This window comes from Beta vulgaris, chromosome 2 (assembly GCF_026745355.1).
Source record: "Beta vulgaris subsp. vulgaris cultivar EL10 chromosome 2, EL10.2, whole genome shotgun sequence".
Lineage (NCBI taxonomy): Eukaryota > Viridiplantae > Streptophyta > Magnoliopsida > Caryophyllales > Amaranthaceae > Beta > Beta vulgaris.
The window spans coordinates 45,143,104-45,170,516 of NC_079203.1; the positions used below are offsets into that span (position 1 = coordinate 45,143,104).

At 40.1% G+C, this 27,413-nt stretch overlaps 4 protein-coding genes across 4 annotated transcripts; 2 read left to right on the plus strand and 2 right to left on the minus strand.

The window, feature by feature from the left end:
* Nucleotides 1-4,595: 4,595 nt before the first annotated feature.
* LOC104898629 (uncharacterized) lies at nucleotides 4,596-5,885 on the plus strand. The gene is made up of 2 exons (XM_010685724.2): nucleotides 4,596-4,927; nucleotides 5,033-5,885. The coding sequence occupies exons 1-2, from the start codon at nucleotides 4,596-4,598 to the stop codon at nucleotides 5,883-5,885; spliced, it is 1,185 nt and encodes a 394-aa protein (XP_010684026.2).
* A 2,610-nt stretch (nucleotides 5,886-8,495) lies between these two features.
* Nucleotides 8,496-10,475, plus strand: LOC130590624 (vegetative cell wall protein gp1-like; the record flags this gene model as incomplete). The annotated part of the gene is given in 8 exon segments (XM_057393107.1): nucleotides 8,496-8,790; nucleotides 8,954-9,064; nucleotides 9,145-9,300; nucleotides 9,557-9,592; nucleotides 9,799-9,856; nucleotides 9,937-10,079; nucleotides 10,314-10,390; nucleotides 10,392-10,475. Coding segments are annotated over 8 exon segments (960 nt in total), but the record flags the coding sequence as incomplete, so codon positions are not given.
* A 1,254-nt stretch (nucleotides 10,476-11,729) lies between these two features.
* LOC104885478 (uncharacterized) lies at nucleotides 11,730-18,802 on the minus strand. Its single transcript, XM_057393014.1, has 8 exons — nucleotides 18,785-18,802; nucleotides 17,961-18,042; nucleotides 17,731-17,790; nucleotides 17,603-17,639; nucleotides 17,307-17,384; nucleotides 17,145-17,217; nucleotides 15,409-15,488; nucleotides 11,730-11,941 (listed from the first exon to the last, which is right to left on the minus strand). The coding sequence occupies exons 1-8, from the start codon at nucleotides 18,800-18,802 to the stop codon at nucleotides 11,920-11,922; spliced, it is 450 nt and encodes a 149-aa protein (XP_057248997.1). The 3' UTR covers nucleotides 11,730-11,919.
* Nucleotides 18,803-21,891: 3,089 nt separating this feature from the next.
* On the minus strand, nucleotides 21,892-26,278 carry LOC104885193 (uncharacterized). Its single transcript, XM_010669896.3, has 8 exons — nucleotides 26,087-26,278; nucleotides 25,810-26,010; nucleotides 24,880-24,940; nucleotides 24,749-24,785; nucleotides 24,454-24,531; nucleotides 24,292-24,364; nucleotides 22,675-22,714; nucleotides 21,892-22,282 (listed from the first exon to the last, which is right to left on the minus strand). The coding sequence occupies exons 1-8, from the start codon at nucleotides 26,111-26,113 to the stop codon at nucleotides 22,233-22,235; spliced, it is 567 nt and encodes a 188-aa protein (XP_010668198.2). The 5' UTR covers nucleotides 26,114-26,278; the 3' UTR covers nucleotides 21,892-22,232.
* Nucleotides 26,279-27,413: the final 1,135 nt, after the last annotated feature.

Sequence of the window (27,413 nt, forward strand, 5' to 3'; positions counted from 1 at the left end):
TTTTCGATACCAAACAAGAAGGTATTGGATTCTCGGATGCGGTCAACATAACTAGATTAAAAATGTTCTTCTCAAACTATGCCATAATGATAGACTTCCTCATCAATAGCCGCGTGATTTAGCAAATACAAGGGGGCTGCGCTGTATCGCTCTTAGTTTATTAGAAAATAAATTTTATGTAACCTTGTTTGATTGAATTTTGTTTTTCTTTAATACCTATTGTAGATGCCGTTTGACCTTCAATTAATGAAATTTCTCTTTTTAAAAATAAAAATAAAATAATTGAGGTCTTATTAAAGTCTTATTAAATCAAAAGTGACCAGCGCACTACTCAACCAGAAGCTAACTATTTTCAAGTCCCTCCACATTAAACACTTAATATCAGCCCAAGACTTAACAAGATTTAATACTGTAATAAAACAAAACTATAAATGTGCAGGCAAAACATATAGGAATATCTTGCAAATTCATTTAAAAGTTGTACATATTATATATATATCAAATCCAATCCTTCTTTCTTTCTAAACCATTTTGTAAAACTTTCAAATATAACCTTTCGTAATATGTGAACAGGTTGTAATAAAAATCCAATAAGGTAGTGTTTGGAAACTTGTATTTCATTTCAAATAGTGGAATTGAAATCTGGAATTTAAAGTTTGTATTTCAATTTCTAATCACTGTTTTGTAAAAGAGGTTTGATAGAGGAGAGAGAAATAGAGGTTTAATGGAGGAGAGAGAAAAAGTGTGGGTATACTAAAGGAGAGAGAAAAAGTGTGGGTTACTCATGGAGTTGAGATATGTATGAGGAGAGAATTTCAAATGACAAGGTAATAGCTTGAATTTCAAATTCTACTAATATAGGCTTTTGATAAGAATTTGGACAAATTCCATAATTTCAAATTCCATGCCATCCAAACAATAGATTTCATCCAAATCCAGGATTTGAAATGAAATCTTGCTATCCAAACATAGCATAAGCTAACTAGACTCACTATATAAGGTAAACACCAAAGTCCCTAATATGCATACCCCTAACTTGATAACGTATCAAGAAGAAAGAAGAATGGCAAGAGTATTGATCAATATACTCCCAATTACTAAAATAAATTGTTGAGACACTGTTAACTCAACATACTTCCATTCTCAGTAATACCGCTTACCGACAACCCCATAATTAAATTAAAACTTGCTAACAATGAGGAACTTCCTCCTTTCCACTATAAATCTCATAAACAACCTCAACTCTTTCACTATAAATATCGAGAAACCAAATCCGAGTTTCAATATATAACGTTATAAAAATGATCTCAATCTCAAAATATATTTTCAAAACAATATAAACAAATTATGAATTCATTTGTACAAGTATAGTAAGAAATCTTGTCTTATCAGCCACCCACAGTCAATAAATTTCAATATCAAGTAAAAAAGGTTCCTCTACAAACATGCAATTTATAATATAATTATAAGTCACTTCATAATTCACATATAAATGACATAACCTAGTTAATGAGCTTTAATTTACTCGATTACTACTCAAAGGTGAAAATAGAACAAACCAAAATCGTTTACTGTTCACCTAATATAGTTAAAATAATACCAACAATTCGTAGCAAGTATTTTAACTCTTTCATTTTTTTATATATATAGCAAAAAGGGAAACTTACTTCATTACCAGGCCACGATATCACAACTATAGACCACAGTAGTCGGAGTCAAGTTCGTAACAATACAAATGAAAGCTAAAACAAACATCATAGCAAAAGCAAAACTAGTTCAACACTTATGTGCAAAGTACATAAAAAGAACACCTTACACCAAGAGTAACAACATCCAACCCATTACAAGTATATTAGTTTAATATATGACATTATAACAAAATTACACAAGAGTAAAGTATGAACTTTAACTCATTTGAATCAGTGCAAAACACCCAACTCCATACAAAAAATATTTGATTCTCCCTATACAATAAAGAGAACGTATTGTGTCGGACTCGTCCGACCATAATCTTGGTCGGACGACTTTCAGGTGGTTCCAATTTTTTTTCAGATAGTCTTCATTTTTTTTCAGGTAGTCTTCATTTTGTTTTCAGTTAGTCTTCTTTTTTTTCAGTTGGTTTTTGTGCTTTACTTGGGTTTCAGTTGGTCTTTATTCTTTTTCAGGTAGTCTTCATTTTTCTTCAGTTAGTCTTCATTTTGTTTCAGTTAGTCCAACTGAAAGAAAACAAAGTCCAACTGAAAGAAAACAAAGTCCAGCTGAAAGAACACAAAGTCCAGCTGAAAGAAAACAAAGTCCAACTGAAAGAAACAAAAAGTCCAACTGAAAGAAAACAAAGTCCAACTGAAAGAAAACAAAAGTCCAACTGAAAGAAAACAAAGTCCAACTGAAAGAAAACAAAGTCCAACTGAAAAGAAAACTAACCTCTGCTTTGGAGCATTTTCTTGTAGCAATAACTACTTAACATGATGGTTGCACAGCGATCAGAACTTGACCAACTAAATACTTAGTCCATAGTACAAAGGTATCATCTCATGTCAGTAAAGCCTTGTCCAGCACTTGGTAGAACATACACTTTCATGCCTCAGAATCTGGCCTCAGAATATTCTCTTAGTTTGAGTAACATGTTGGTGCTGAGTTCTTCTGGATACTGGTTTCATGACAAGAACTACCATCAATTATTTGGTAGCATACCTTTTCCTTTATTTTCAAGTAAAACTTATCTTTGATCCCAAACCAGTTCTTATCAATTTCCTCGAGTGACAGACAAATATGGGGTTGAGTTCTTTGTTAAGTCGCCGGACTTTGATCGCAGTTATCCTATAGGAAGTGCAGGTCGAGAAAATATCAAGGATCATGTTATTCAGGACTATAAAAACTTGTTTGGACGCTACTGCCACATTGAACTCCAACGCCGTCAGTGGAGTCGTAATCTCCCAACTCCGCACTGTGATAAGCTCCAGAGTTTCTGAGTGGCTTCGTAATGTGGTGGTGGTGGGTTTTATGTGGGAATGGTGGAGAATCCTTCGACCGCCGTCGTTGCTGTATATTATAGTATTGGGCTGAGCCCGTCTGACGAGAATATTGGGTCAGACGGTCTGACCCAATACTTTCACTACAATAAATCTCATATTAAGCTCTTAGAAAACTCATTGAACAAAGAACTACAATGAACTAATTACTCAAATTTCGTATAACAAACTTTTTTCCCAGTTTAATTTACTCAAGAACCCTAATATAACAAAATCCCCAAATTCGAAAAATCAATCAAATACGAATCAGACTTATATAACTTACTTAATTAAGGTGAATTAATAGAGTAATATTACTAAGAATAGGACAAAAATTTATTTTCTTCGAGATGACTTTTCTGAACTGAAATTCGCAAAGCCAAGAACACAATATTCCTTCAGAAAAGAAAATTCACAAAATCGAAAATTGGTGAAGAAGAACGATGGTTGATGAGTGATGATGGTTGATGAAGAATTTGGTAGCTTTATTGGTAATTGAAACAAGGAGTTGAAGATTGAAGAAAAAGAAGATAGAGTATAGAGCAAAAAGTATCTTGGGTTTTGGTTTTTTGGATTAGAAACTAGGAAGTAGTAACAAACTAACACTCTCCTCATTTTCTTTTACTTTCCTTTCTTTTCTTTTTTTCTTTCTCTTTATAATATTAACATAATAGGTAATTGGGTACTTAAACCTAGGAAATCTAAGATTTAGCTTTTGACCTCTTTTAAGGTAAAGTCAATAAGAGGGAAGTAAATTATATTTAATAAAAGAATATTTTAATTTATTTTATAAACTACTCCCTCCGTCCCTTAATAGAGTGCCCATTTCTTTTGGGCACAAGTATTAAGAAAAAAGCATGTGTGGGACCTTAGTGGTATTAAATAAGGAGTGAAAATAGAAGTTGGTACACTTTTTATAAATTGTTTATTAAGGAGAGAGAATGTGGGCCCAATTATAAAGTTAACTTCATGTCTTCATCTTCACGTGAAATACTACCAAATTTCCCACCAAACAAATTTCCCACCAAATGAAATGTTCTCTGGCGCTAGTTTTTTGCAGCCAAAAGTTTGACTTTCACTTAAAACCCACTTTTATTGTTTGGAGCCAAATTAAAAATTCAAATCTTTATTGAGAAATTTGTACAACTTACATTATACAGAAATCACTATAAATACCCAACATCTATTACAACCATAAACACAATCAATGCTTATACAACTTCAACTAAAAGAAAGAGAAAAAAGTGTCTCCCACAATAAATTTGAAGAGTACAGTATAGAGAAAAATAGAGGGGGGGGGGGTGGGATGTAAAAAGGGAGTAATTTTACGTATTTTTTCAAGAAAATATAACCTCTCAGAGAGTTCTCATCATTGAAGTTTTGGGATTTCCTTATTAGCCTCTGAAAGATATGAGAAATCAATGGAATCTGAGTTTCTAATTAAGCATCCTAATTTCAAACTTGATTATTTTGAGTGGCTAATTTAGCCTCTTCAAAAAAAAAATCAAGGAAATTAGGTTCCATAATTAGCCATCTTAAGAAAAGAATTGATCTCTGCAAATATCTACGTGGCATAACAAGAAAATGGGACATAAGGAACTCACTAATGATCAAAGGAGACATCTAGTTGAATTTTTGCTTCAACAAAGTCCTCATGGAAATGTACAACGAGGTGGCTTCAAATCAGCAATAACAAAGTTCAAAATCTGCAGAAGGCAAGTTTACAACATATGGAAAAGAGCAAAGCAGTGCAAGGCGCGTGGCATGCCCATTGATGTTAACTCATTGAAAGGGAGATGCGGAAGGAAGGGCTTGAATTTTGATATTCAACGAATTGCTGAAGTTCCATTGCAGAAACGAACCTCAATTAGATCACTTGCAATTGCCTTAGGAGCATCGAAGTCCTCCATTCACAGGTTAGTCAAAAGGGTTTTAATTAAGAGACATTCCAATGCCATAAAACCAACTTTAACAGATCACAATAAGAAACAAAGGCTAATTTTTTGTATGAATTGTTTAAGGACAGATTCTACACCTTTAGATCCCCTTTTTAGAGAAATGTTTAACACTATTCATGTTGATGAAAAGTGGTTTTACATCACAAAATGCAAGGACACTTACTACCTTCTCCCACATGAAAAACACCCTTATAGGCATACCAAAAGTAAACGTTTCATAGCAAAGGTCATGTTTCTTGCGGCAGTTGCAAGACCAAGGTTCAATGCAGCAGGAGAATGTACTTTTGATGGGAAATTAGGAATGTTTCCTTTTGTGCATTGGGTGGCAGCAAAGAGGAGAAGTGACAACAGACCTCGGGGCACATTAGAGTTGAAGCCAATCACTAAAGTGAACAGAGTAGAGTACAGAAAAATGCTCATAGAGAAGTTGTTGCCATCAATTGTAGCAAATTGGCCGGGGTTAGGGCAAGGGACAATTTACATTCAACAAGACAACGCGAGGCCACACATTGATGGTGCTGATGTGGAGTTTCGTAAGGCAGTAAATGAGCTGAATTTAGACTTGCAATTAATTAACCAACCCCCCAATAGTCCAGATATGAATATCCTAGATTTGGGATTTTTTAGGGCCATTCAATCTTTGAAGGATCAAACCTCCCCCAAAAACTTTGAACAACTTGTTGCAAATTGTCAAGAAGCTTTCAATTCAATACTCCCCAATTCACTCAATTATGTTTTCCTAACTCTACAATTATGCATGATAGAGATTATGAAGGTAAGGGGAGGCAATAATTACGATCAAGTCCATGTAGGAAAGCAAAGACTAGAAAGAATAGGACAACTTCCCATTACATTCAACCCCTCTCCAACTTTGGTGCAAGAGTGTGTGTTCTACTTACAGAACATGAATGAGTAATGCAACGACCATGTGTGGCAGCCACTGAGTAATTTTTTGGGTTAACATTTTGTAAATTTTTTGGATAGTTGCTAATGTGAAAATCATGTATTTGAAGCCAATTATGCAACTTTTTTGTAAGCAAATTAGAAACTTATGTACTCATGGATATATTAATGGAGTTTATTTTTTTTTGCTATTGATTATGTGATGTAAATCATCAATATATTAATGGAGCTTACCCACTGCACATTATACCCACACAAAAATTATACAAATTCAGTAAAAATGAAAGAATAGCAGAGCACATGAAAATTAGCATGCATTGTATCCACAAAACGAATCAACCACATGTAGTTATCTTCAACATGTTATACAAAAAATTACAGAGCACCAATATCCCACACAAAATAAAATTCATATCAAGCACAGAGTATCATTTTTAGATAATAAAATTAGAAACTTATCTTCCTCCTTTTTTGGGTTTGTATTTTGGAAGGTAGACTTTTACCAATTCCTCGCAATATTCATATAGTTCAGCCTTGTATGGAGATCTTTCAGGGGTGTCAAGAACAATTGGTTCCTCCGATTTGTTTAAATTCGGAAATTTATCTGAAAATGGTGATAAATTTTCAGATCTAGCCACCAAATCATCACTTGATGGTAATTTTCTAGCCTCGGGAGTTTTAACTTCCTTTATGGATCCCAAAATAATCTCCTTTGCTACTGAACTTGCACAATCAATGAGTTGAACTTCACTTTCAGGTACATCAACCCACGAGTCAAAAGAATCATCCGCAACTGCAACCCACAATTGAGAATTGGAATAATCGTCGAATTTGGAAGACCAATTTTCCATTTCCACAAAATTACAATAGGTTTTGATGAGAGAAAGAGAGAAAATTTTGGAGTTTGCAGACCAAAAATTAATGGCGAGAGAGATAAAGAAGATGAAAAGTTAATGAACAGATAGAAATGGCAAGAGAGAGAAAGAAGGTTCCAGATTTTTTAACAAAAAGGGTGGGGTAAATAAACAGGTGGGATACATTGTTCATTAAACTATTATTATACTTATTTATGGGGAAGTGGGTTATATTATAAAAAATGAAAGCTAATATTATTTTAATTAGTGGACCCATACCAAATAAGGAAATGGGCAATCTATTTGGGACAGACATAAATGGAAAAATGGGCACTCTATTAAGGGACGGAGGGAGTATAATAATATAAATAATTACTAAACAATACTACCTCCGTTCTCTTTTAGTTGCAACGTTTGACAAATTGCACTATTCATGTTCTCTTATTTGACCACATTTATTGATTTATATGTTAAACAAAATATAGTCATGTGGGGTCTTGTTTGATTCGTTTCGATGTAAGCTTTCATAATATCAAATTTTTATAATTTTTTACTTACATACAATTAGAGATAAAACGATTTGAAATTGTACATTGGCAAGCGTGAAAGTCAAAACGTTGCAACTAAATAAAAACAGATGTAGTATAAAAATACGGGGTGTTACAAAAAGTATTACTCAAACGATTAAACTCATACTCTTGTTTCTAAATAACTCTATAGTATCACTTGCAATATAACATACAATGTATTGCTGCAACTAAGAAACATGGAACATGTTATGTGCACGATCAACGCCTGGCGGCAACGTCACTCTATAAGCCACTTCTCCTATTCTCTCCAGAATATCATAACTCTTCTGTCTATCCTGTGTCGCCTTCATTTTCTGCTGGATAAGCTTTACCTGTTCAACCGTCTCTTGAATCATCTCTGGACCAATCACAATAGACTCACCAATATTACTCCAATAAAAAGGAGTACGACAACCCTCTCCCATCCCCCCTCCACCCCCTTCATTCCCCCTCCCCCTCCCGCTCTCCCTCTCCACCGCTCCCTACCCCTCCCCCGCTCCCCCCTCCCCCGCTCCCCCCTCCCTCTCTTCGCTCCCTGCCCTCCCCCTTCGCTCCCCCGCCCTCTCTCTCCCTCCTGCTCCACCCTCCCCCTCCCGCCCTCTCTCCCTCCCCCCGCTCCTCTCCCTTTCACCGCTCCCTACCCCTCCCCCGCTCCCCCTCCCCCGCTCCCCCTCTCCCTCTCCACCGCTCCCTACCCTCCCCGCTCCCCCTCCCCCGCTCCCCATCCCTCTCTTCGCTCCTGCCTCCCCGCCCTCTCCCTCCTGTCCCTACCCTCCCGCTCCCTACCCTCCCCTCCCGCCTCTCTCCCTCCCCCCGCTCCCAACCCCTCCTTATCCCTCTCCACCGCTCCCTACCCCTCCCCGCTCCCTCCCCTCCCTCTCTCCGCTCCCCCTCCCGCCCTCCGCTCCCCGCCCTCCCCTCCGCCTCCCGCTCCCCGCCCCTCCCGCTCCCTGCCCTCCCGCCTCTCTCCCTCCCGCCTCTCCCCCACCCGCCTCTCCTCCCGCTCCCTCTTCCCACCTCTCCTCCGCTCCCTCTCCTCCTCCCTCCTCCCACCCGCTCCCCTCCCCTCCCCCTCCCGCTCCCTCCCGCTCCCTCTCCCACCTCTCCCCTCTCCCCTCTCCCACCCGCCGCTCCCCTCCCGCTCCCTCCTCCCACCGCTCCCTCCTCCCACCTCTCCCCATCTCCGCTCCTCCCCCCATCTCCGCTCCCTCCCTCCCATCTCCGCTCCCCCTCCTCCCGCCTCCTCCCGCTCCCTCCCGCCTCCTCCCGCTCCCCTCCCGCTCCCTCCCGCCTCCTCCCGCTCCCTCCCGCCCCTCCCGCTCTCCTCCCGCCCCTCCCGCTCTCCTCCCGCCTCCTCCGCTCCCCTCCCGCTCCTCCCGCTCCTCCCCCTCTCCGCCCCCTCTCCCGCCCCCTCCCCCTCTCCGCCCCCGCTCCATCCCCCCCCTCTCCCCCCCGCTCCATCCCCTCCCCTCTCCCCCCGCTCCCTCCCCTCCCCTCTCCCTCCGCTCCCTCCCCCTCGGCTCTCTCCCCTCCGCTCCCTCCCCCTCGGCTCTCTCCCCTCGGCTCTCTCCTCTCCGCTCCCTCCCCTCGGCTCTCTCCTCTCCGCTCCCTCCCCTCTCCATCTCCCCTCCGCTCCCTCCCCCTCTCCCCTCCCTCCGCTCCTCCCTCCCCCTATCCTCCTCCCACCTCCCCCTATCCCTCCTCCACCTCCCCCCCTCCCCCCGCTCCCCCCTCCCCACCTCTCCCCCCACCTCCGCTCCCTCCACCTCTCCCCCCACCTCCGCTCCTCCTCTCCCCTCCCTCCGCTCCCTCCCCTCTCCCCTCCGCTCCCTCCCTCTCCCTCTCCCCTCCCTCCCTCCCTCCCCTCCGCTCCCTCCCTCCGCTCCTCCCCCTCTCCCTCCCTCCGCTCCTCCCCCTCCCTCCTCCCCTCCGCTCCCTCCCTCTCCCCTCCCTCCCTCTCCCTCTCCCTCCCTCCCCTCCCTCCCTCCGCTCCCTCCCTCTCCCCTCCTCCCCTCCGCTCCCTCCCTCTCCCTCCCTCCCCTTCCCCTCTCCCCTCCGCTCCCTCCCCTCAGCTCCCTCCGCTCCGCCCTCCCCTCCCCTCAGCTCCCTCCGCTCCGCCCTCCACTCCCCTCTCCCCTCCGCTCCCGTCCCCCTCTCCCTCCGCTCCCCGCTCCCCGCTCCCCTCCCCGCTCCCCCCCCTCCCCTCCCCCTCCCTCACTCCCCGCTCCCCCCCGCTCCCGCTCCGCTCCCCGCTCCCCTCGCTCCCCCTCCCCCTCCCTCTCCCCCTCCCCCTCCCCTCCCCTCCCTCCCTCTCCCCCTCCGCCGCTCTGCCCCCTCCCCCCTCTCCGCTCCCCTCCCCGCTCTGCCCCCCTCCCCCTCCCCCTCCCCTCTCCCCTCCCCCGCTCTGCCCCTCCCCCTCTCCCTCTCCCCTCCCCCTCCCGCTCGCTCCCCTTCCCCTCTCCCCTCCTCCCGCTCCGCTCCCCCTTCCCCTCCCGCTCCCCCTCCCCCTCGCCTCCTCCTCCCTTCCCTCCCTCTCCCTCTCCCCTCCCTCCCCTCCCTCCCTCCGCTCCCTCCCCTCCTCCCCTCCGCTCCCTCCTCTCCCCTCCCCTCCCTCCGCTCCCTCCCTCCGCTCCCTCCCCCTCCCTCCCTCCCCTCCGCTCCCTCCCTCTCCCTCCCTCCCTCTCCCTCTCCCCTCCCTCCCTCCCCCTCCGCTCCCTCCCTCCCCTCCTCCCCCTTCCCCTCTCCCGTCCGCTCCCTCCCCTCAGCTCCCTCCCTCCCCTCCTCAGCTCCCTCCGCTCGCCCTCCCTCCCCCTCAGCTCCCTCCGCTCCGCCTCCCTCCCCTCAGCTCCTCCGCTCCGCCCTCCCCTCCCCTCTCCCCTCCGCTCCCGCTCCCCCCCTCTCCCCTCCGCCCCCCTCCTCCCTCGCCCCGCTCCCCCGATCCCGCTCCCCGCTCCCTCCCCGCTCCCCTCCCTCCCCTCCCCTCCACTCCCCGCTCCCCCCTCCGCTCCCCGCTCCGCTCCCCGCTCCCTCCTCCGCCCCCCTCCTCTCCCCCTCCCCTCCCCTCCCCTCCCCCTCCCTCTCCCCCCTCCCCCGCTCTGCCCCCCTCCCCCCTCCGCTCCCCCTCCCCCCGCTCTGCCCCTCCCCCCTCCCTCTCCCCCTCCCCCCGCTCTGCCCCCTCCCCCTCCTCTCCCCTCCCCCCTCCGCTCCGCTCCCCCTTCCCCCTCCCGCTCCCTCCCCCTCCCGCTCCCCGCTCCCTCCCTCGCTCTCCGCTCCTCCCTCCCCTTCCCTCTCCTCCCGCTCCCCCTTCCCCGCTCTCCGCTCCTCCCTCCCCCTCCCTCTCCCCTCCCTCCCCCTTCCCTCTCCCGTCCGCTCCCTCCCCTCAGCTCCCTCCCTCCCCTCCCCTCAGCTCCCTCCGCTCCGCCCTCCCCTCCCCCAGCTCCCTCCGCTCCGCCTCCCTCCCCCTCAGCTCCCTCCGCTCCGCCCTCCCTCCCCCTCTCCCCTCCGCTCCCCGCTCCCCCCTCTCCCCTCCGCCCCCTCTCCCCTCCGCCCCGCTCCCCTCCGATCCCCGCTCCCCGCTCCCCTCCCCGCTCCCCCCCCTCCCCTCCCCCTCCCTCCACTCCCCGCTCCCCCCCGCTCCCGCTCCGCTCCCCGCTCCCCTCCGCTCCCCCCCTCTCCCCCTCCCCTCCCCTCCCTCCCCCTCCCCTCTCCCCCCCTCCCCCGCCTGCCCCCTCCCCCCTCTCCGCTCCCCTCCCCCGCTCTGCCCCCTCCCCCTCCTCTCCTCCCCCGCGCTCTGCCCCCTCCCCCTCCCCTCTCCCCCTCCCCCTCCCGCTCCGCTCCCCCTTCCCCCTCCCGCTCCCCTCCCCCTCCCGCTCCCCGCTCCCCTCCCTCGCTCTCCGCTCCTCCCTCCCCTTCCCTCTCCTCCCGCTCCGCTCCTCCCCCTCCCCCACCTGCCGTCCATCTCTCCCGCTCCCCCTCCCCTCCCTCCTTCCATCTCCTCCCGCTCGCTCCTCCCCCTCCCTCCTCCTCTCCCTTCCCTTCGCTCCCTCTCCCTCTGCTCCTCCGCCCCTCTGCCCCCCTCCCTTCCCTTTCCCCGCTCCCCCCTCTCCTTCTCTCTTCCCCCTCTCCCTCCCGCTCCCCCTCTCCTTCCGCTCCCCGCTCCCTCCTCTCCTTCCGCTCCCCTTCCCCCCTCTCTTCCCGCTCCTTCCCCTCCTCCCTCCACTCCCCCTTCGCCTCTCTCCCGCTCCCCTTCCCCATTCCTTCCGCTCCCCTTCCCCCCTCTCCTCCCCGCTCCTTCCCTTCTCCCTCCCCCTCTCTCTCTCCCCGCTCCCTACCCTCACCCTCTCATTCCGGACCTCTCCCTTCCCTACCCTCACCCTCTCTACCTAGCCCTCTCACTCACCCCCACCCTCCCTTTACTCCCTTATCTTTGTCTTTCTCTCCTTGTACCCGCTCCTTCCCTTCTACCTAGCCAAGCAACAAAAGACCTGCATATATATAGAGTATATGCTAAAATTGGAGATGAATTGAAATTTTAACACTAACCGTCAAGTTCACCGAAGAAGCCATAAACTGGCATTTATCTGTGTTGTTCTCGCGAATCTTTAATACCTTTCTAAGCATTTGTTTAAGCAATAATTGTGTGACACCTACAACAACAATAATAATATTGATAATGATAATAATAGAGAGGTATAACACAAACAAAAAGAAAGAAATCATGTTGCCAATCCATTCTTAGTGATTCATTCAGAAAGAGGTTGCTCAATGCATGACAAACATTCCACCGGACTTGCATAAAAGATCTAAAATTTAAGATAATTAAATAAGAAAACTATTAAAAACATTTAGATAAAAATAATATTTGCATAAAAAACAACTTATTGATAGCTTGAGAAATACAAGAAAAAATGTACAAGTATGCTACTAATAATGTACTAAGATTAAAATTTCCAACAGGTAACAGTTGACACCTTAGTTATAACAAATATATAATATCCCGCTATTACAAAAACCATTGATCATCTAAGATTAGTATAATCTTTCATCAAACCTAGATTGAGAACCGGGACGATTAGGTGCTATAATAATAATAAAAAGGTCCCCTGCCTAGTAAAGAGTTTTTTAAAAATATTGAGTTGCATTGATTCTACACGTTGAGTCGGCCTATAATTTTAGCACACTTAGAGACACATATTTAAAATATATTAATGACTCAACTTAGATAATTTCGAACCAATATTTGTTAGCGTTATCAAAGATATTAGGGCCTAGCCTCACAGTGGGCTTTGCTGCTAGTCTTATCTTTTATCTACCCTTTTCATTGGCATTTAATTGCTAATGCAAGGCACCGATTGGCGTTATGTCAAAATTGAATCTTGTTCATTGATCTAGAGAAGTGGAGGAGGGTCTACTTTTGATGTCAGAAACTTACCTGAAGGCAAGTCCTTATATGACTTAATCCTTTTACACTGATGATGAGCATATTATACCTAAAAAACCATGGTGATATAACAAACAAAAGAGCCACCAAAGACAAAGAGAAGGTATGCCAATCTTCTGATATCTCAACTTCAAACATTATGTTAACATGCAAAGAGGAAGTTGATGTAGATGCAGCTACAGTCAAGTAGTTGATAGCCCTGTGATGGAAAAAATTATGGTAATTTTCCCCCACTAAATTGCAGTCAGAAATTTAGCAAACTAACTAGAAAATTGGCCTTATCACTTTATATGAAAACCCCTCTTCAATCCTCAATCTAAGAGAGGAAAGGACTCTATGCAACAATTCTTCAAGCATCCTCGAATACCCAAGAAAGAATTCAAATGATTAAAAAAGAACCCACAGAAGAAAAAAAGCATGTAAAGGACAATCGTAGACGAATTTAAAAGACATTCTTCAGCCAAAACATTCTCAATATCTTAACACTAAAACCTAGCATAAACCAAAGCACAACAATCTAGAAGCTAAACCAAACTCATGCACTTAAGTCACTAATATCAATAACAAGATTCGCCCACTTTCAATGGAACCGAAAGAACTACTGTTATTTGGCTTTGATTACAAATGAACTAAATGAAAATGGTTTATTTAAATATTTGCTTCATCATCATTAAAGAGCATAGATGGTGCGTCTAGGTTCAAGTATATAGTAAAAGTACCCTTCCTGTTATAGCAAGGGTCCGCTACATAGAAACTTAGAACTCCCTAGACAAAAGCTCTTTGTAAGCTCTTTGCTTTGACTCATCTGTTCATTTATATAATATTTATCGAGGTGAATAAAGGTAATGCAAATTAATTAATCTTGAAAAAAGAAAATACACAATAGAGGAGCAGAGCCCTTGAAAATTAATATGAAAGAATATGGGCAAAAGGCGCTCTGTAGGTTCATGGAAGAATACCCTTGGAAAATCCCCATAGCAAAGTGTCGAATTGATCCAAGGAAAAATAAACATATAAGAATTTACAACCAGAAAACCAACCATCAAATATTTATGTCATCTCTACCTAGTTACAGAAGCAAAGATGGCCAAAAATGTTGAGCTCCAAATAGACTTTCTGGCTTTCTGCCCTTACACCCACAAAAAAGTGACTGCTAGAAGTTATTTTCCCACAAAGATCTTTCTAGTCTCTAGAAGAGATGACTAGAAGGCAAAGGTGATTACGGAGATCTGGAGGTCCAAGTGAGGAAGGGATCCCTGATTTGAGTGAGAGTCCTGAAAAATCCTTTCAGTTTCTAAAGCAATAATGTTTCAGAAATGGGGAAATATGACCGTCATATCCATACTGTCTTCAGAAGCACAAACTCACTTGCCATAAACACCAAAATAATAATCTATTCAGAGCAATCGACACTTGAATGCTCAACTTTATAATACCTAGTCTCTAAAATTCTTCTCTCTACAGCATGCAGAACTATATCTCTCTACCCCCCCCCCCCCCCCCTGGAAGAAAAGTAAATAAATAAGACAGACAAGGAAACATGAGAACATGTATTGATGCATTTCAGGCATCAACAAGACATGATCCTCATCCTCCTTGCCTAGCACAACATGAACCTTAAGATTCTAGAACTTAGCAAGACAATTTTCAGCAGAGAGAATTCAAGCATTTATAGGATTCTTGATTTCCATAGCACAAACTAATGAAAGACAACAAATGCTTACGCTGTGATGATATCGATAGCATGAGTATTATAAACAAAGAGGTCAATAATCTAGTATGCCTCTCATGTCGAATCAAGTGCAGCACACCTGCACCATTAATTAACAGATATATTTATCCATAAAGATGAAGAAAAAAGGAGAAAAAACAAGGAAGAAAATTATTCAAGACAAAAATATTAACAGTTACTCAATTAGCAAACAAAAGCCAACAAAGAAAGTACGCAGCATAAAGAGTACAAATCTTGTATATACCAGCATGAAGTTGCATGAATATCTGCCCCAGAGAGCTTGAGAAAGCCATGTATGATCCGCATTTAGTCGATTCCCTGCAACCTGCAGAGCAGCAGAGGATGGCTCCTCCAGCAAGGAAGCAATAGCTATAGCTGAGAGCCTGAGACAGATGCAAGGCGAACCTGGAGAGCACATAACAATGCATAGTTTAATACCATACTTAAAAAGAATAATACAAGGTTCCTGGAAATAATATGAATTGAGAAACTTATGCCAAGAAATGCAAGAGTTATAAATACTCGTAAGAAACAAGATTGCCATGATGGCTCGTAGGGCAAATTAACAGATATTATGTGTAATAAAGTTTATATTGATTGAGGCAGCAATACCTTCAGGACTGGATCAAACAATAAAGCAAGTCACCTCATACTTCCTATAAAAGAGCAAGGAATACCTTAATATAGGGATTAAATATCTCAAAAAGCAAGCACAAGAGTCAAAGGTAATCCACTCGCTTCATCATGTCTGCTAGGAAAGATAAAAGACTTGATAGAGGAATGAAAAGCAAAACAAACAACGAAAAAAAGTGAACCAGCATGGTTATGCATATACTTATCAAAAGAAGAAAAAACATTAATAAATGATAATAAAATTAACAAATGGAAGACGGATAAAATTACAAGTATAAACTGAGAACAAGAGGAACCATGATGTTGACCTTGGTTGAAGTACATCATTAGTTGCCAAAAGCATACTCCAATGCGCAATAAAAGCCTTTGGGTCAGCTTCGCAAAGATCCTGCAAACCAAATGAATGAAGCAAATGTAGACAACATCTAGAAAGTGATGACTAATCAATTTAAGCTGAGTAATATGGTAAAGCAAAAGCAAAATTTTGCATGACTATTTATCAATTTCTAACTTGCACTACTCAAGGTAATTTGTAGTTCTTCAGTAACTAATTCAACAACCAAGATATCCTTACAGAAGCTAAAAGTTAAAACCCACCTTTGACAAGCACTCAAATGCTGAACAAGCCATTTGTTTTTTCAATAAAAAAAAAAACTGCAATTAGAGAACATAAAATATACTTCTCTATAATATAATTCAGGAAACCAAGATTATAGCATATAGCATCAAACCCAAATGGCTTGAAAAGGTCTAGAGCTGGGATTCGGATTCTTAAGGTTGTATTCTCCAGTCTCCACTAAATTGGTGCTTATCCTATAAATAGAGCTGGTTCTTTGTATTTAATGATATCTTTCTGTTGTGTGCTCATTGGTGCGAGAGCCTGTAGAGCCTATATAAAGAGCAAAAACATCACACTTTTTTGCTCCTTGAGGAGATTGTCGCGAGTGTAAAGCAATCCCAAGCAGCCTATATTTTAGTCAATTCTAAGATCAAGATTACCCAACTTTGATAATTTCTACAGAACAAATGCACTTATTCTCTTGCTGGTTGGTTGCTTACTTAGATTAAAATGATGTCACAAGGGAATCACTTGGAATTAATAGCAGACCGCCTTTCTCATATTAGGCAAGCTTCAAATATGAAAAGTCGTGTTTTCACCCACTCTAAGCAATAAGACGGGCAACTTATCCAGTATTACAGTTCCAAGATAAGGAGATGGGTTTATATAATATCCCAACTCAAGACTACGTATATAACTGTAGAGTGGGAATCTACCTGGATTTGAAAATTGTAGTGAGCTGTCCGAAAAACTAAAAATTACACGCTGGAACTGGACAAGGGTGTAAGAGACGTCAATTTACCTCGGTTTGGACTGTAAAAGGCCGTGGATAAAGACAAATTTAAAGTGAGGGAAAATAATCTTAAACATCATTGTCTTTATGCAGTCAGTTTATCAGCATCGAAGTCCCATGAATTAAACAGCTTTCATTTGATTTGCCTAATGGATATCTGCTATGAGAAGTACACACTGATAGCCACCGCAGCATGTATCAATTCGATGTTGTATTCCTATGTCCACTGTACACGCATTGTATCCCCATAAACCCAGAATGGTGCAGGTATAATAAGCCTATTGTGCAAGCAATTATCTGCTTCAATAATTGCATCAAAGATTGTCATGGTTCCTGATTGTGAGAGTTGTTAGTTTATTCAAGTTAAGTGGCCCACCCAAATACAAAAATGCTTCCTACCAAATATGGGGCTCGTAAATTGATAATTTAAGCCATTGAGAGGTAAAAGGGAGGGAAAGAAAATGAAAATGTAACTAACATTGAGGTATACAACCTCGCCTCCCTCCCCCCACCCCTTTCACACACACAACATTTTAAAAGAATTAAGAGAAGATATAGGAAAAAGGAAGGCAAACCACCAAATAAGGAATTGTTCTTGTAAGCTACATAATTATAGCCGAATGAAATACAAACCGTAAGAAATTTTAAGTTTTTCCAAGGGAATTTACGTAGAAGACTAGAACAAGGCATACCTGCGTGCACCCAGCATCTGCAACAACAAAAGTTGGAAGGCCTATGCTCTCCGCTTCATCCTGTAACTTATTCCTAATTGAAGTTGCGAATAAGATATTGGCAGATTTCGTAAATGTTGCTGATATTATAATTCTGAGAGAAAATAACATGAAACTTCTTACATTTCTTTTTGATTCTTGCACGTGACTAGTATTTTAGCCTGCCCACAATGCTCCCACTGCCTCAACAGCGACCGCTGACTACATTAGAAATAATTAGTGCCACTTGGGAAACTCTTGACATAGATAAATCATATTGATAGCATTGCTTTTGTCTTCTAGATCCACTCGACGACTTGGGAAAATCAATTCTTAGTACTTTTTTGCAACAACTCATGAGTAGCAAGCAGTCTAATGTATCATAAGATGCATATTGCTGTAAAATGAGGACATTGTCCAGTGGTAATATTAGAAATTACCTTTGGAATAGTTCAGCATACATGCCCATGGCAGCATCTGAAATAGCGAAACCAATTTAAGCAGCAAAATGGAAAATAAAAGACTTCAAGTAGTACTTTGGATTGAAAAGAAATCTAAACAAGCTTATGAGCACATTGAGATGCAACTTTCCCAGGTCCCATTTTCAGATCCTGTCTAACCACCAAAACTTGACATCAACATTGTCCACAATCCGCATAACACTAACGTAAAAGTTACAAAACGAACAACATAGAGTTCCCAAACAATGGTGTTAAAGATGTAATCAGAGCAAAAATTCCAAAACCTCATGGAAAAGATAGAGTTAAACCTTGTAGTTTTTCTCTTATATCAACTCACCTTTTTTTGTTAGGATTATATCAACTTGACTGAAGCAGACAATAGCAGTAACTTGGAGAAACATATAAAAAGTAAACTGAAGCTGAGTACCAACCAAATAAATTTAATCAATAATAAGCAAAATCTTCTCAATTCACACTCCATAATGTGTACAAATATTATAGGATTAACTTGGATAACAAACAGAACAGTCTTCTCAAATTCGGCTTATGAGTGAAACAATCCAGGAAAACCTTTCCTAATTCATTCAACAAATTATCATACAAGCTTCGAGTGAGCTGGCAATATAAATTATTATTATGTAAATTATCATACTGGAGAATAACAAATTCTACTACTGACCACCCCTAAAGATGAATAAAGACAATCCAAACAATAAACCAATGAAACTACATCCTATTTTCTAATCCCAGATATATTATCCAAATAACAGCCTCTCAACTCTCTAGTTTCCAGAAGAAGTAAATTGAAATCATTAAGCAGAAATATTTTATGTGTATAATATTTTCTTTCCCGACAATTTACAACCTTCACTTCCTCGTTTCTATCCTAGTATTGTTCCATGTATAAACCATCAACAAAAATGTTACAAAACTATGGAAAAAACAACCTTCAATTATCATTACAGCCCACAAGAAATTATTATATCCAACTTAAAACAATATACACACAGTTGAAATTATTATTGTTCCATGTATATTTCTACTATCTGCAGCTTTCCACATGATAATTCTAGGCATGCAAATATAGATTGTTAAATTATCATCAGCAGTAAATGATATATAAACTAATAATGCTTCTTATGGAAATTCTTTCAGCCTTACCATTTCAGAAACCTCCATTGAAGGTAATGATTATGAACCAACTTAAGCCCATCATCATCATCATGCCAGTATGCAACCCTTCCTCGTCGCCACCTTCTTCCCCTCCATGGGAATTAAGTTGCTTCATAATAATTACCATCATCATCATGATCATTATCATCATGAAGCAACTTAACCCCATGGATATCATCATCATCATGATCCTTCTCGGAGGAAACCCCATTGGTTACAGCAACTTCGGAGAGAGTGAATTTTAGCGAATTGAAGGGATTTGTTTAGGGATCATAGGAGATTTCGGCACTTCCTACACGAATCTTGAAATCACTTCACGAACCCTAGATGTACGGAATTTTTGGGCATCAAAAGTTGAAATTTTCTGATGATGATTGGGGCTTAGGGTTTTCAGACGCCATTTTTGAGGAGTTTTGGGGTAAAAATGGGGAATCGAATCGATTAGAAAACCCTAGAAAACTTTGAAGCAACGAAAGAAATTAAATTTCTCTCTCCTTTAGTTTGTGCCGTTGGAGGGGAGAGACGAAGTGGAAGTGTAGAAAAACTAGCCGTTATTAGGATATTTCTCAATTTGCTCTCCTTTATTTTGTGTTGTTGAGAAAGGAGACGAGTATATTGGGAGCCAAATGAAGTAATAGTTTTATCATGATTCATGAGCTTGTAAAATCCTTATTTTTTCATTAATATAATCATAGTGCTTATCATTCAAGCACTTTCTTGGCAAATGTAAAATCATTAATATTAATATTATTATTATTTATATTATTATTATTATTATTATTATTATTATTATTAATATTATTATTAATAATAATAATAATATTATTATTATTATTATTGTTTATTCAAAACCACTCTTTAATTTTCTCTTATCAAAAGCTCCTTATATGTATCAAATTTTATGTAAAACTCTGTTTCTTCTAATAAAAAAAATTAATGACATGGCTCTCACCTGCGCACTCAATACTTTCGAAATCTTGAATAGCTCCCCATGTCCCTATCTTATGTAAAAGTTGATTCATTAAATTTCGTTTATGATTGGAGTCAGTGTCCATAAACTTAAAGGTGGTGGATCACTACCAATCACTTTGTAGCCAATGTGTAAATTTTAGAAAAATTAGTTCAAACAAAATCATTTCAAAACTAATAAAAATAGTACCTAAAAATCATTATAATTATAATTGTTTTCGACAAGTTTTCATGTTTTGATATTGATCTAAAAATCATTTTTTTTCACTAGCTTGAGTAGGAGGTGACTTTGTGTAGAGGAGGATTTTAGAGTATGTGTTATTTTAGTTAATAAACTTGAGATATCTAGCCGTATTTTTTTTCTTTTTATTATGAAATATACAAATTTGAATTAGCTATACGTAACATATAACAATTTTGTTTTGTCATTTCAATGAATTCTTATATCAAATAATAAACTACTTATCGTCAATTATTATTTATAGGCAAAAAAATGCACAAAATCTAAGTAAAGCATCATCTCTCAATTGGTTTTTTTCCCCAAGTAGTATTAAATTTAGATATAAGATCAAGATGTTATGCAATAATAAAGCAATTCAAGATTTCATTTTAATAGTTTATTGAGGGATTTAAAGTAATCCAACTATCATGATCCAATCTTGGTTTTCTTCATCCTTAGAGTTGAATTTGACCCCTCTCTTGAATTCCATATTGTGCACCTAGGGCAGAGTACATTTAGGTCTCTTTCTCATACAATCCAGATTGATGGTGCTTGGTCTAAGGATACCCAGCATATGGGTATTGCTTGGCTTTCATATTCCCATATCAAAGAAGCAGTCGGAAACATTTATATTAGTAAATTGGATAAAAAGAATTCTAAATAGATGTTTTAGATTATCTTTTACATAAGGTTTATTATTGTAGGTGCTGTATGGTGAATTATTAATAAAAATCTTCCTATTCCCTTAAAATAAAAACAACTACTTCTACAATACTTGACAAACAGTACCATTTTGTGTCACCATTTAATTAAATCACATTTGCTTGGACTTTCCAACTATTCAATATCAACAAGTACATTGTCAAAAATATTAATATACTCACAAATTATTAGAATAAGCAATCTAATTTTAACATAAAATTAGACAAATCCAAACCTACATTCTCCTAACAATCCCGATCCATACCACTCTAACCCAATACTATCCCTAGATATTTGACACCAAGCTAGTTGTCCCTTCTCTTCTCCAGTCTTTGTTTCCCTTTGAATCTCGAACTACGTCAGATAGTTTTAAAAAACAATATGATGTTCTTACCGAATGGATTAAACTAGTCACTAAAAGGATTCAAGCATATGATTATTGAATGGATTAAGCTGGTTACTGAATAGATTAAACTGGTCACGAAATAAATTAAATTGATCAATAAATAGATTAAACTAGTTACTATATTGGAAAAGGTGGTCTATTCTCTTCTTAATATTGTGTTTGGACCGTTGTCTAATTTTATATTAAAAATAGGCGATTTTTTTTGCAAGACCGACATCAATAGAAAATTATATTTTCATAGATTTGCATCTACAATAATCAAGATCAAATAAATAATAACTTTACAAAACCTAGGTACCAAAAAAAAGAAATTAGATTGAGATTATTTGAGACATTGCGCTCATTCAGATTAGGTCATATTACTATGATCCATCTGGTTATATCGGAATAAACTAGTATTCAAAGGAGGTCAGTGGAAGCTAATAGAGATCCTAGTGGAAGTTGAGAGGCTGTTAAAGGAGGAACAGACTAGGGAAGTTATGCAAGAACGACATAAAAAGAAGGGTGAGCACTACTTCCTTCAAATTGATGGAGCGAGAAAGGAATTGTTGCATAGATGTTGTGTTGTGCTCTTACTACCAAAAAAAATAAAAACTCGTTCCACAATTTTGTATACACATTTCATCTAAATTAATAATCATATGTGAAACATTTGTAAAATCTAAAGATGGACAATAAGTTGGTGTTATAAACCAAGTCCCAACTTAACAAACTTTTCTTCCTAGGATGTTTTTCCAAGTTGCTGAAGTTTTCTAGAGAACACCTTCAAGGCAAGTCAGCAACACAAACGAAAGCTCATTAAGAAACATACACTAGTTGTATTTCATTTTTGATGCAATTACAATTTAAACGAGGTTCTATAAGAAAATCTTCTGTGCTCAGTGTTTGAAGCATGAAATTAGACTTACAAGAGGTTCTATAATGACTTAAGCTATGTAATCTACAGTTACAATCAATGGAGCATAACTGTCAGAATCATGACATACACAATTATAGGTTGTACCAGGACAAGCTCATCCTAGTGACAGGAACCCGTCTCTTGACTTGCAAAAGCTTGCAAGAGTGAAGATATTTTCTAAAGTCACTATTTTAGAATCACGCAGAAATTCGAGCTAAATACTTTTTTACATGCTAAGCTGTCAAAGAAGCCGTTGTTTTCCAGTGACTGAATCCACAGAAGCCTTTCTTCCTGCAAATTGGTACTAGTTAAAACTTAAAAGTTCTGTAAACCCCAAATCCATAATTCTAATTTCTGATACCATATAGAAGTAATGCTCACATAAGTGTCCAACTGTAGAGCATTTTATAGACGATATTCTTGGACACTTTATAAGGGAATACAAGCCAATTAGTTTGGAATAGATAATTCCCAGATTAGTTAGGCTAGGTTTCGTGCATTAAAACTGAGCTTCATGTATGTCGGGTGATATTGCCAAGAACTTGTGGTTTATTCAACAATTTATATATATCCTCTCTTTTTTTTTGGTTGAAGTGCACATATGCATAGACAGCCGCCACACATGTAAATGAAACGGGAAAAAGGTAGTAAAAAATAGAGAGGAGATTGGATATCAAACATACCAGGTCCGATTGCAAGTACCGTCTTAGAACCGGCTGCAACCTTCAGTAGCAAGTAACATAATATTAGCAACACATGATTCCAAAATAAGAAAGTCGAAAATGTAATATCTATTCAAAGCCTTCTCCAAAAGTAGGGACAGAAAGAACAAGACATAAAAATCCCAAGATAATTAAGTTTGATATGATGTACAGGATAATGTTCATGGGGAACTAAATGGACTATTGGACTCCCATGTAATGCTCTACAGGAGCACATACGCAAACATGGAATGCTATACCGTGATTCACACAAACTTGAAATCCAGAGGAGAAGAATAACAGATTCCCAGGTGTAGTAGTGACTTGTTTCTGAAAGCGGGAAGCAGACAATAGTTGCTAAAGAACAGGAAACCAGTATAGCAATAAAAAAGAATCGGGGAAGTATTTGCTAAGTGCTTATTCTAGTGAAAATGTTTTCTCAAGGATCCTTCAGTTGAGTTTTGACAACCAGAATAGGGAAAAAGGTAGGTCCCCCCTTTCAGGGTCTGTTTGTCATTTGGGATGTCTCCCACCTCCAGGGTCCATTTGTCATTTGGGATGTCCCCCACCTCCAGCGTCTCTTTAATAGGTTAATTTCCAGGTAAGATATATCTTTCTCTTGCTGGTTGGTTGCTTACTTAGATTAAAATGATGTCACAAGGGAATCACTTGAGAATTAATAGAAGACCGCCTTTCTCATATTAGGCAAGCTTCAAATATGAAAAGTCGTGTTTTCACCACTCTAAGCAATAAGACGGGCAACTTATCCAGTATTACAGTTCCAAGATAAGGAGATGGGTTTATATAATATCCCAACTCAAGACTACGTATATAACTGTAGAGTGGGAATCTACCTGGATTTGAAAATTGTAGTGAGTTGTCCGAAAAACTAAAAATTACGCACTGGAACTGGAAAAGGGTGTAATGCATGTCAATTTACCTCGGTTTGGACTGTAAAAGGCCGTGGATAGAGACAAAGTGAGAGAAAATAATATTGTCTTTATGCAGTCAGTTTATCAGCATCGAAGCCCATGAATTAAACAGCTTCCATTTGATTTGCCTAATGGATATCTGCTATGAGAAGTACACACTGATAGCCAGCGCAGCATGGATCAATTCAATGTTGTATTCCTATGTCCACTGTACACGCATTGTATCCCCATATACCCAGAATGGTGCAGTTATAATAAGCCTTGTGCAAGCAATTATCTGCTTCCATAATTGCATCAAAGATTGTCATGGTTCCTGGTTGTGAGAGTTGTTAGTTTGTTCAAGTTAAGTGGCCCACCCAAATACAAAAATGTCTTCCTAGCAAATATGGGGCTTGTAAATTGATAATTTAAGCCATTGAGAGGTAAAAGGGAGGGAAAGAAAATGAAAATGTAACTAACATTGAGGTATATAACCTCGCCTCCCCGCCCCTTTCACACACACACCATTTAAAAGATTTAAGAGAAGATATAGGAAAAAGGGAGGCAAAGCACCAAATAAGGAATTGTTCTTGTAAGCTACATAATTATAGCCGAATGAAATACAAAACTGTAAGAAATTTTAAGTTTTTCCAAGGGAATTTACGTAGAAGACTAGAACAAGGCATACCTGCGTGCGCCCAGCATCTGCAACAACAAAAGTTGGAAGGCCCATGCTCTCCGCTTCATCCTGTAACTTATTCCTAATTGAGGTTGCGAATAAGGTATTAGCAGATTTCGTAAATGTTGCTGATATGATGATTCTGACAGAGAATAACATGAAACTTCTTACATTTCTTTTTGATTCTTGCACGTGACTACTATTTTAGCCTGCCCACATTGCTCCCACTGCCTCAACAGCGACCGCTGACTACATTAGAAATAATTACTGCCACTTCGGAAACTCTTGATATAGAGAAATCATATTGATAGCATTGCTTTTGTCTTCTAGATCCACTAGACGACTTGGGAAAATCAATTCTTAGTACTTTTTGCAACAACTCATGAGTAGCAAGCAGTCTAATGTATCATAAAATGCAAATTGCTGTAAAATGAGGGAATTGTCCAGTTGTAATATTAGAAATTACCTTTGGAATAGTTCAGCATACATGCCCGTGGCAGCATCTGAAATAGCGAAACCAATTTAAGCAGCAAGGAAATGGAAAATGAAAGACTTCAAGTAGTACTTTGGATTGAAAAGAAATCTAAACAAGCTTACGAGCACATTGAGATGCAACTTTCCCAGGTCCCATTTTCAGATCTTGTCTAACCACCAAAACCTGACATCAACATTGTCCACAATCCGCATAAGACTAACGTAAAAGTTACAAAACGAACGACATAGAGTTCCCAAACAATGGTGTCAAAGATGTAAATTCCAAAACCTCATGGAAAAGATAGAATTAAACCTTGTAGTTTTCTCTTGTATCAACCCACCTTTTTTTGTTAGGATTATATCAACTTGACTGAAGCAGACAATAGCAATAACTTGGAGAAACATATAAAAAGTAAATTGAAGCTGAGTACCAACCAAATACATTTAATCAATAATAAGCAAAATCATATCAATTCACACTCCATAATGTGTACATATATGATAAATTATAGGATTAACTTTGATAACAAACAGAACAGTCTTTTCAAATTCGGCTAATGAGTGAAACAATCCAGGAAAACCTTTCCTAATTCATTCAATAAATTATCATACAAGCTTCAAGTGAGCTGATTTAGAACCTATTCAATACATACTGTTAATTAAACCCCTATTCAAATTCAACTGAACTTCAAGCAATATTGTTTCTGCTCAACTTGCTCAGATGCCTTTCTATCATTAATTTAAGCTCAAAAAAGGGACCAAAAAACAATTCGTCCTCCGTTCCATAATAAGTGAAATACTTCTCTATTTTATGTGAGAACTTTTTTAGAGAAGTGTTTCACTTATTATTATGGAACGGAGGAAGTATAATTTATCAAACAAAATAAAGGCATACTATATTACTATAGGATAAGGCAAACCCACACGCCATATTATTGTGCAAAAGACTTGTACAAATATAAATTAGTAAAGAGGATGGAAAATTTAGAAATTTAGCAGTAAAAAAAGTTACAACAAGTGAAATGAAAAGAGTTATGGACATTGGAAAAATACCATCTTGAATTCTTCATCTGGGGAACTTGAAGATAAGGAATTGTTTGTTTGGTGATTACGCAGTAAGGATTTTGGCGGGTTTTTGGAGGGTTTTACTAAATCAAGAAGCAACCCAAAAATGAAACCAATAACAACACCTGGGATGAAGTTTTCTGGCCTAAAACTCACCCCTATCCCTTCTCTCTCCTCTTTCTCTTGTTGCTGCCATTGATTTACATAAACTTGTTAGTACTTATGAAAGAGAAAAATTTGCAAGTGGTGGATTGAAAAATCTTACCTTTCTTGAAGAAAATGAAAAGAACATCACACAATCTTCTCTCTCAGGCTTCAATTTCAGAGGGTGAATGTGATGAAAGAGAATGAAAACTATAGATGAGAGATGCCTAAACGAGAATTGGTATGATTTGGCGGATTTGCCCTTCTCCTTGTATGATTTCACACTTTTGCCCTTAGTGCAGTGCCCTCTAACTTTGCCTGAAAAATCGATATTTCTCTCTCCTTCATTCATTTCTCTTATAAGCCTACTAATTCTCATCATTTATGTTGTTTACTAGAATTTTTTGCACGCGATGCGTGCTTGAATTTTTTTCGAAACAAAAACTCGATTTTCTTTGGCATAAGAGTCAAAATTTGAACATTAGAAATATGAAGTATAATTGTGTTTAGTTGCAAAATTTGATTGGTTTAGTTTCTGTCACTTAAGTCTCTCACCATTATTTTTGTCTTTTTTTTTTTACTTTTCAAAGTTAAATTTTATGAACAAATTAGAAATTTTATGAATTTATTTATGATTTCTAATATTATAATTTTTTAGTTGATTTTTGAATTAAGTACAGTACTAACTTCTAAATTCTAAATACTATAAAAAAAGTAAATGATTTTTTTCCCTGTCTAACTTCTAAATTCTGATTTCACTACAAATACACCTCTATTTTTATCATAACCCACCATTAATTGTGAATGGTTCTTGAGAATAGTGATTTGTAAGTAAATTTTTGTAAATGTTTTTGTATGTATTGACGTCCTAGGTTATTAGTTTTAGTTTGTATATTAATTTTAAGTTTTCATAAAGTTTCCCGATTATTTGAGTGATTTGCGTGATTTTTATAATGTGATTTTCTCAATTGTATGAGTGATTTGTAAAATTTCTTCTTTTAAGTGATTTGTGAGTGGATGTTGTAAATTAATTTTCGGTAGTTTTCTTTGAGTGCCAATTTTGATTCTGACATTCCTTTTGTAATTTAGAAAGGGAAGGGGGGTAAAATAGACATTTCAAAAGAGGACACCATTGCTCCTCCCCTCCCTTATATAATAGAGATAATTTCAGATTTGAGTGAGCATATTGATGTTCATTTGCTCGACGACGCTACTTGTTATAACGGATGTGAGGAAGAACAAATTATGAATGCAAAAACAATAAAAACAGACAACAGATTTACGTGGTTCACCAATTTGGGAACGTCCACGGCAGAGAGATAGAATATTTTATTATGAGAAGAAACCAGATTACAGAGAGAACAGAGTGTTTTTCGTAGTGTAAAAGATAGGTTAAAATAACCTATTTATACAAAAACAGCTAAAAACGCGTTTTCTGCGTTATTTCC

What these genes read in the sequence shown, in the direction of transcription:
- LOC104885478 (XM_057393014.1), bottom strand. An exon ending in AGTTGCATCTCAATGTGCTC is followed by an intron (nt 17,640 to 17,730) that starts ATAAGCTTGTTT and finishes TCGCTATTTCAG; the next exon opens with ATGCTGCCATGGGCATGTAT. An exon ending in TGCAAGAATCAAAAAGAAAT is followed by an intron (nt 17,218 to 17,306) that starts GTAAGAAGTTTC and finishes AACTTCAATTAG; the next exon opens with GAATAAGTTACAGGATGAAG.
- LOC104885193 (XM_010669896.3), bottom strand. Translation starts at nt 26,113, where the DNA reads ATGTTCTTTTCATTTTCTTCAAGAAAG. An exon ending in TTTCATTTTCTTCAAGAAAG is followed by an intron (nt 26,011 to 26,086) that starts GTAAGATTTTTC and finishes AATCAATGGCAG; the next exon opens with CAACAAGAGAAAGAGGAGAG. An exon ending in CAGATGCTGGGCGCACGCAG is followed by an intron (nt 22,715 to 24,291) that starts GTATGCCTTGTT and finishes TTGCTACTGAAG; the next exon opens with GTTGCAGCCGGTTCTAAGAC.
- LOC104898629 (XM_010685724.2), top strand. Translation starts at nt 4,596, where the DNA reads ATGGGACATAAGGAACTCACTAATGATCAAAGGAGACATCTAGTTGAA. An exon ending in TCGAAGTCCTCCATTCACAG is followed by an intron (nt 4,928 to 5,032) that starts GTTAGTCAAAAG and finishes GAATTGTTTAAG; the next exon opens with GACAGATTCTACACCTTTAG.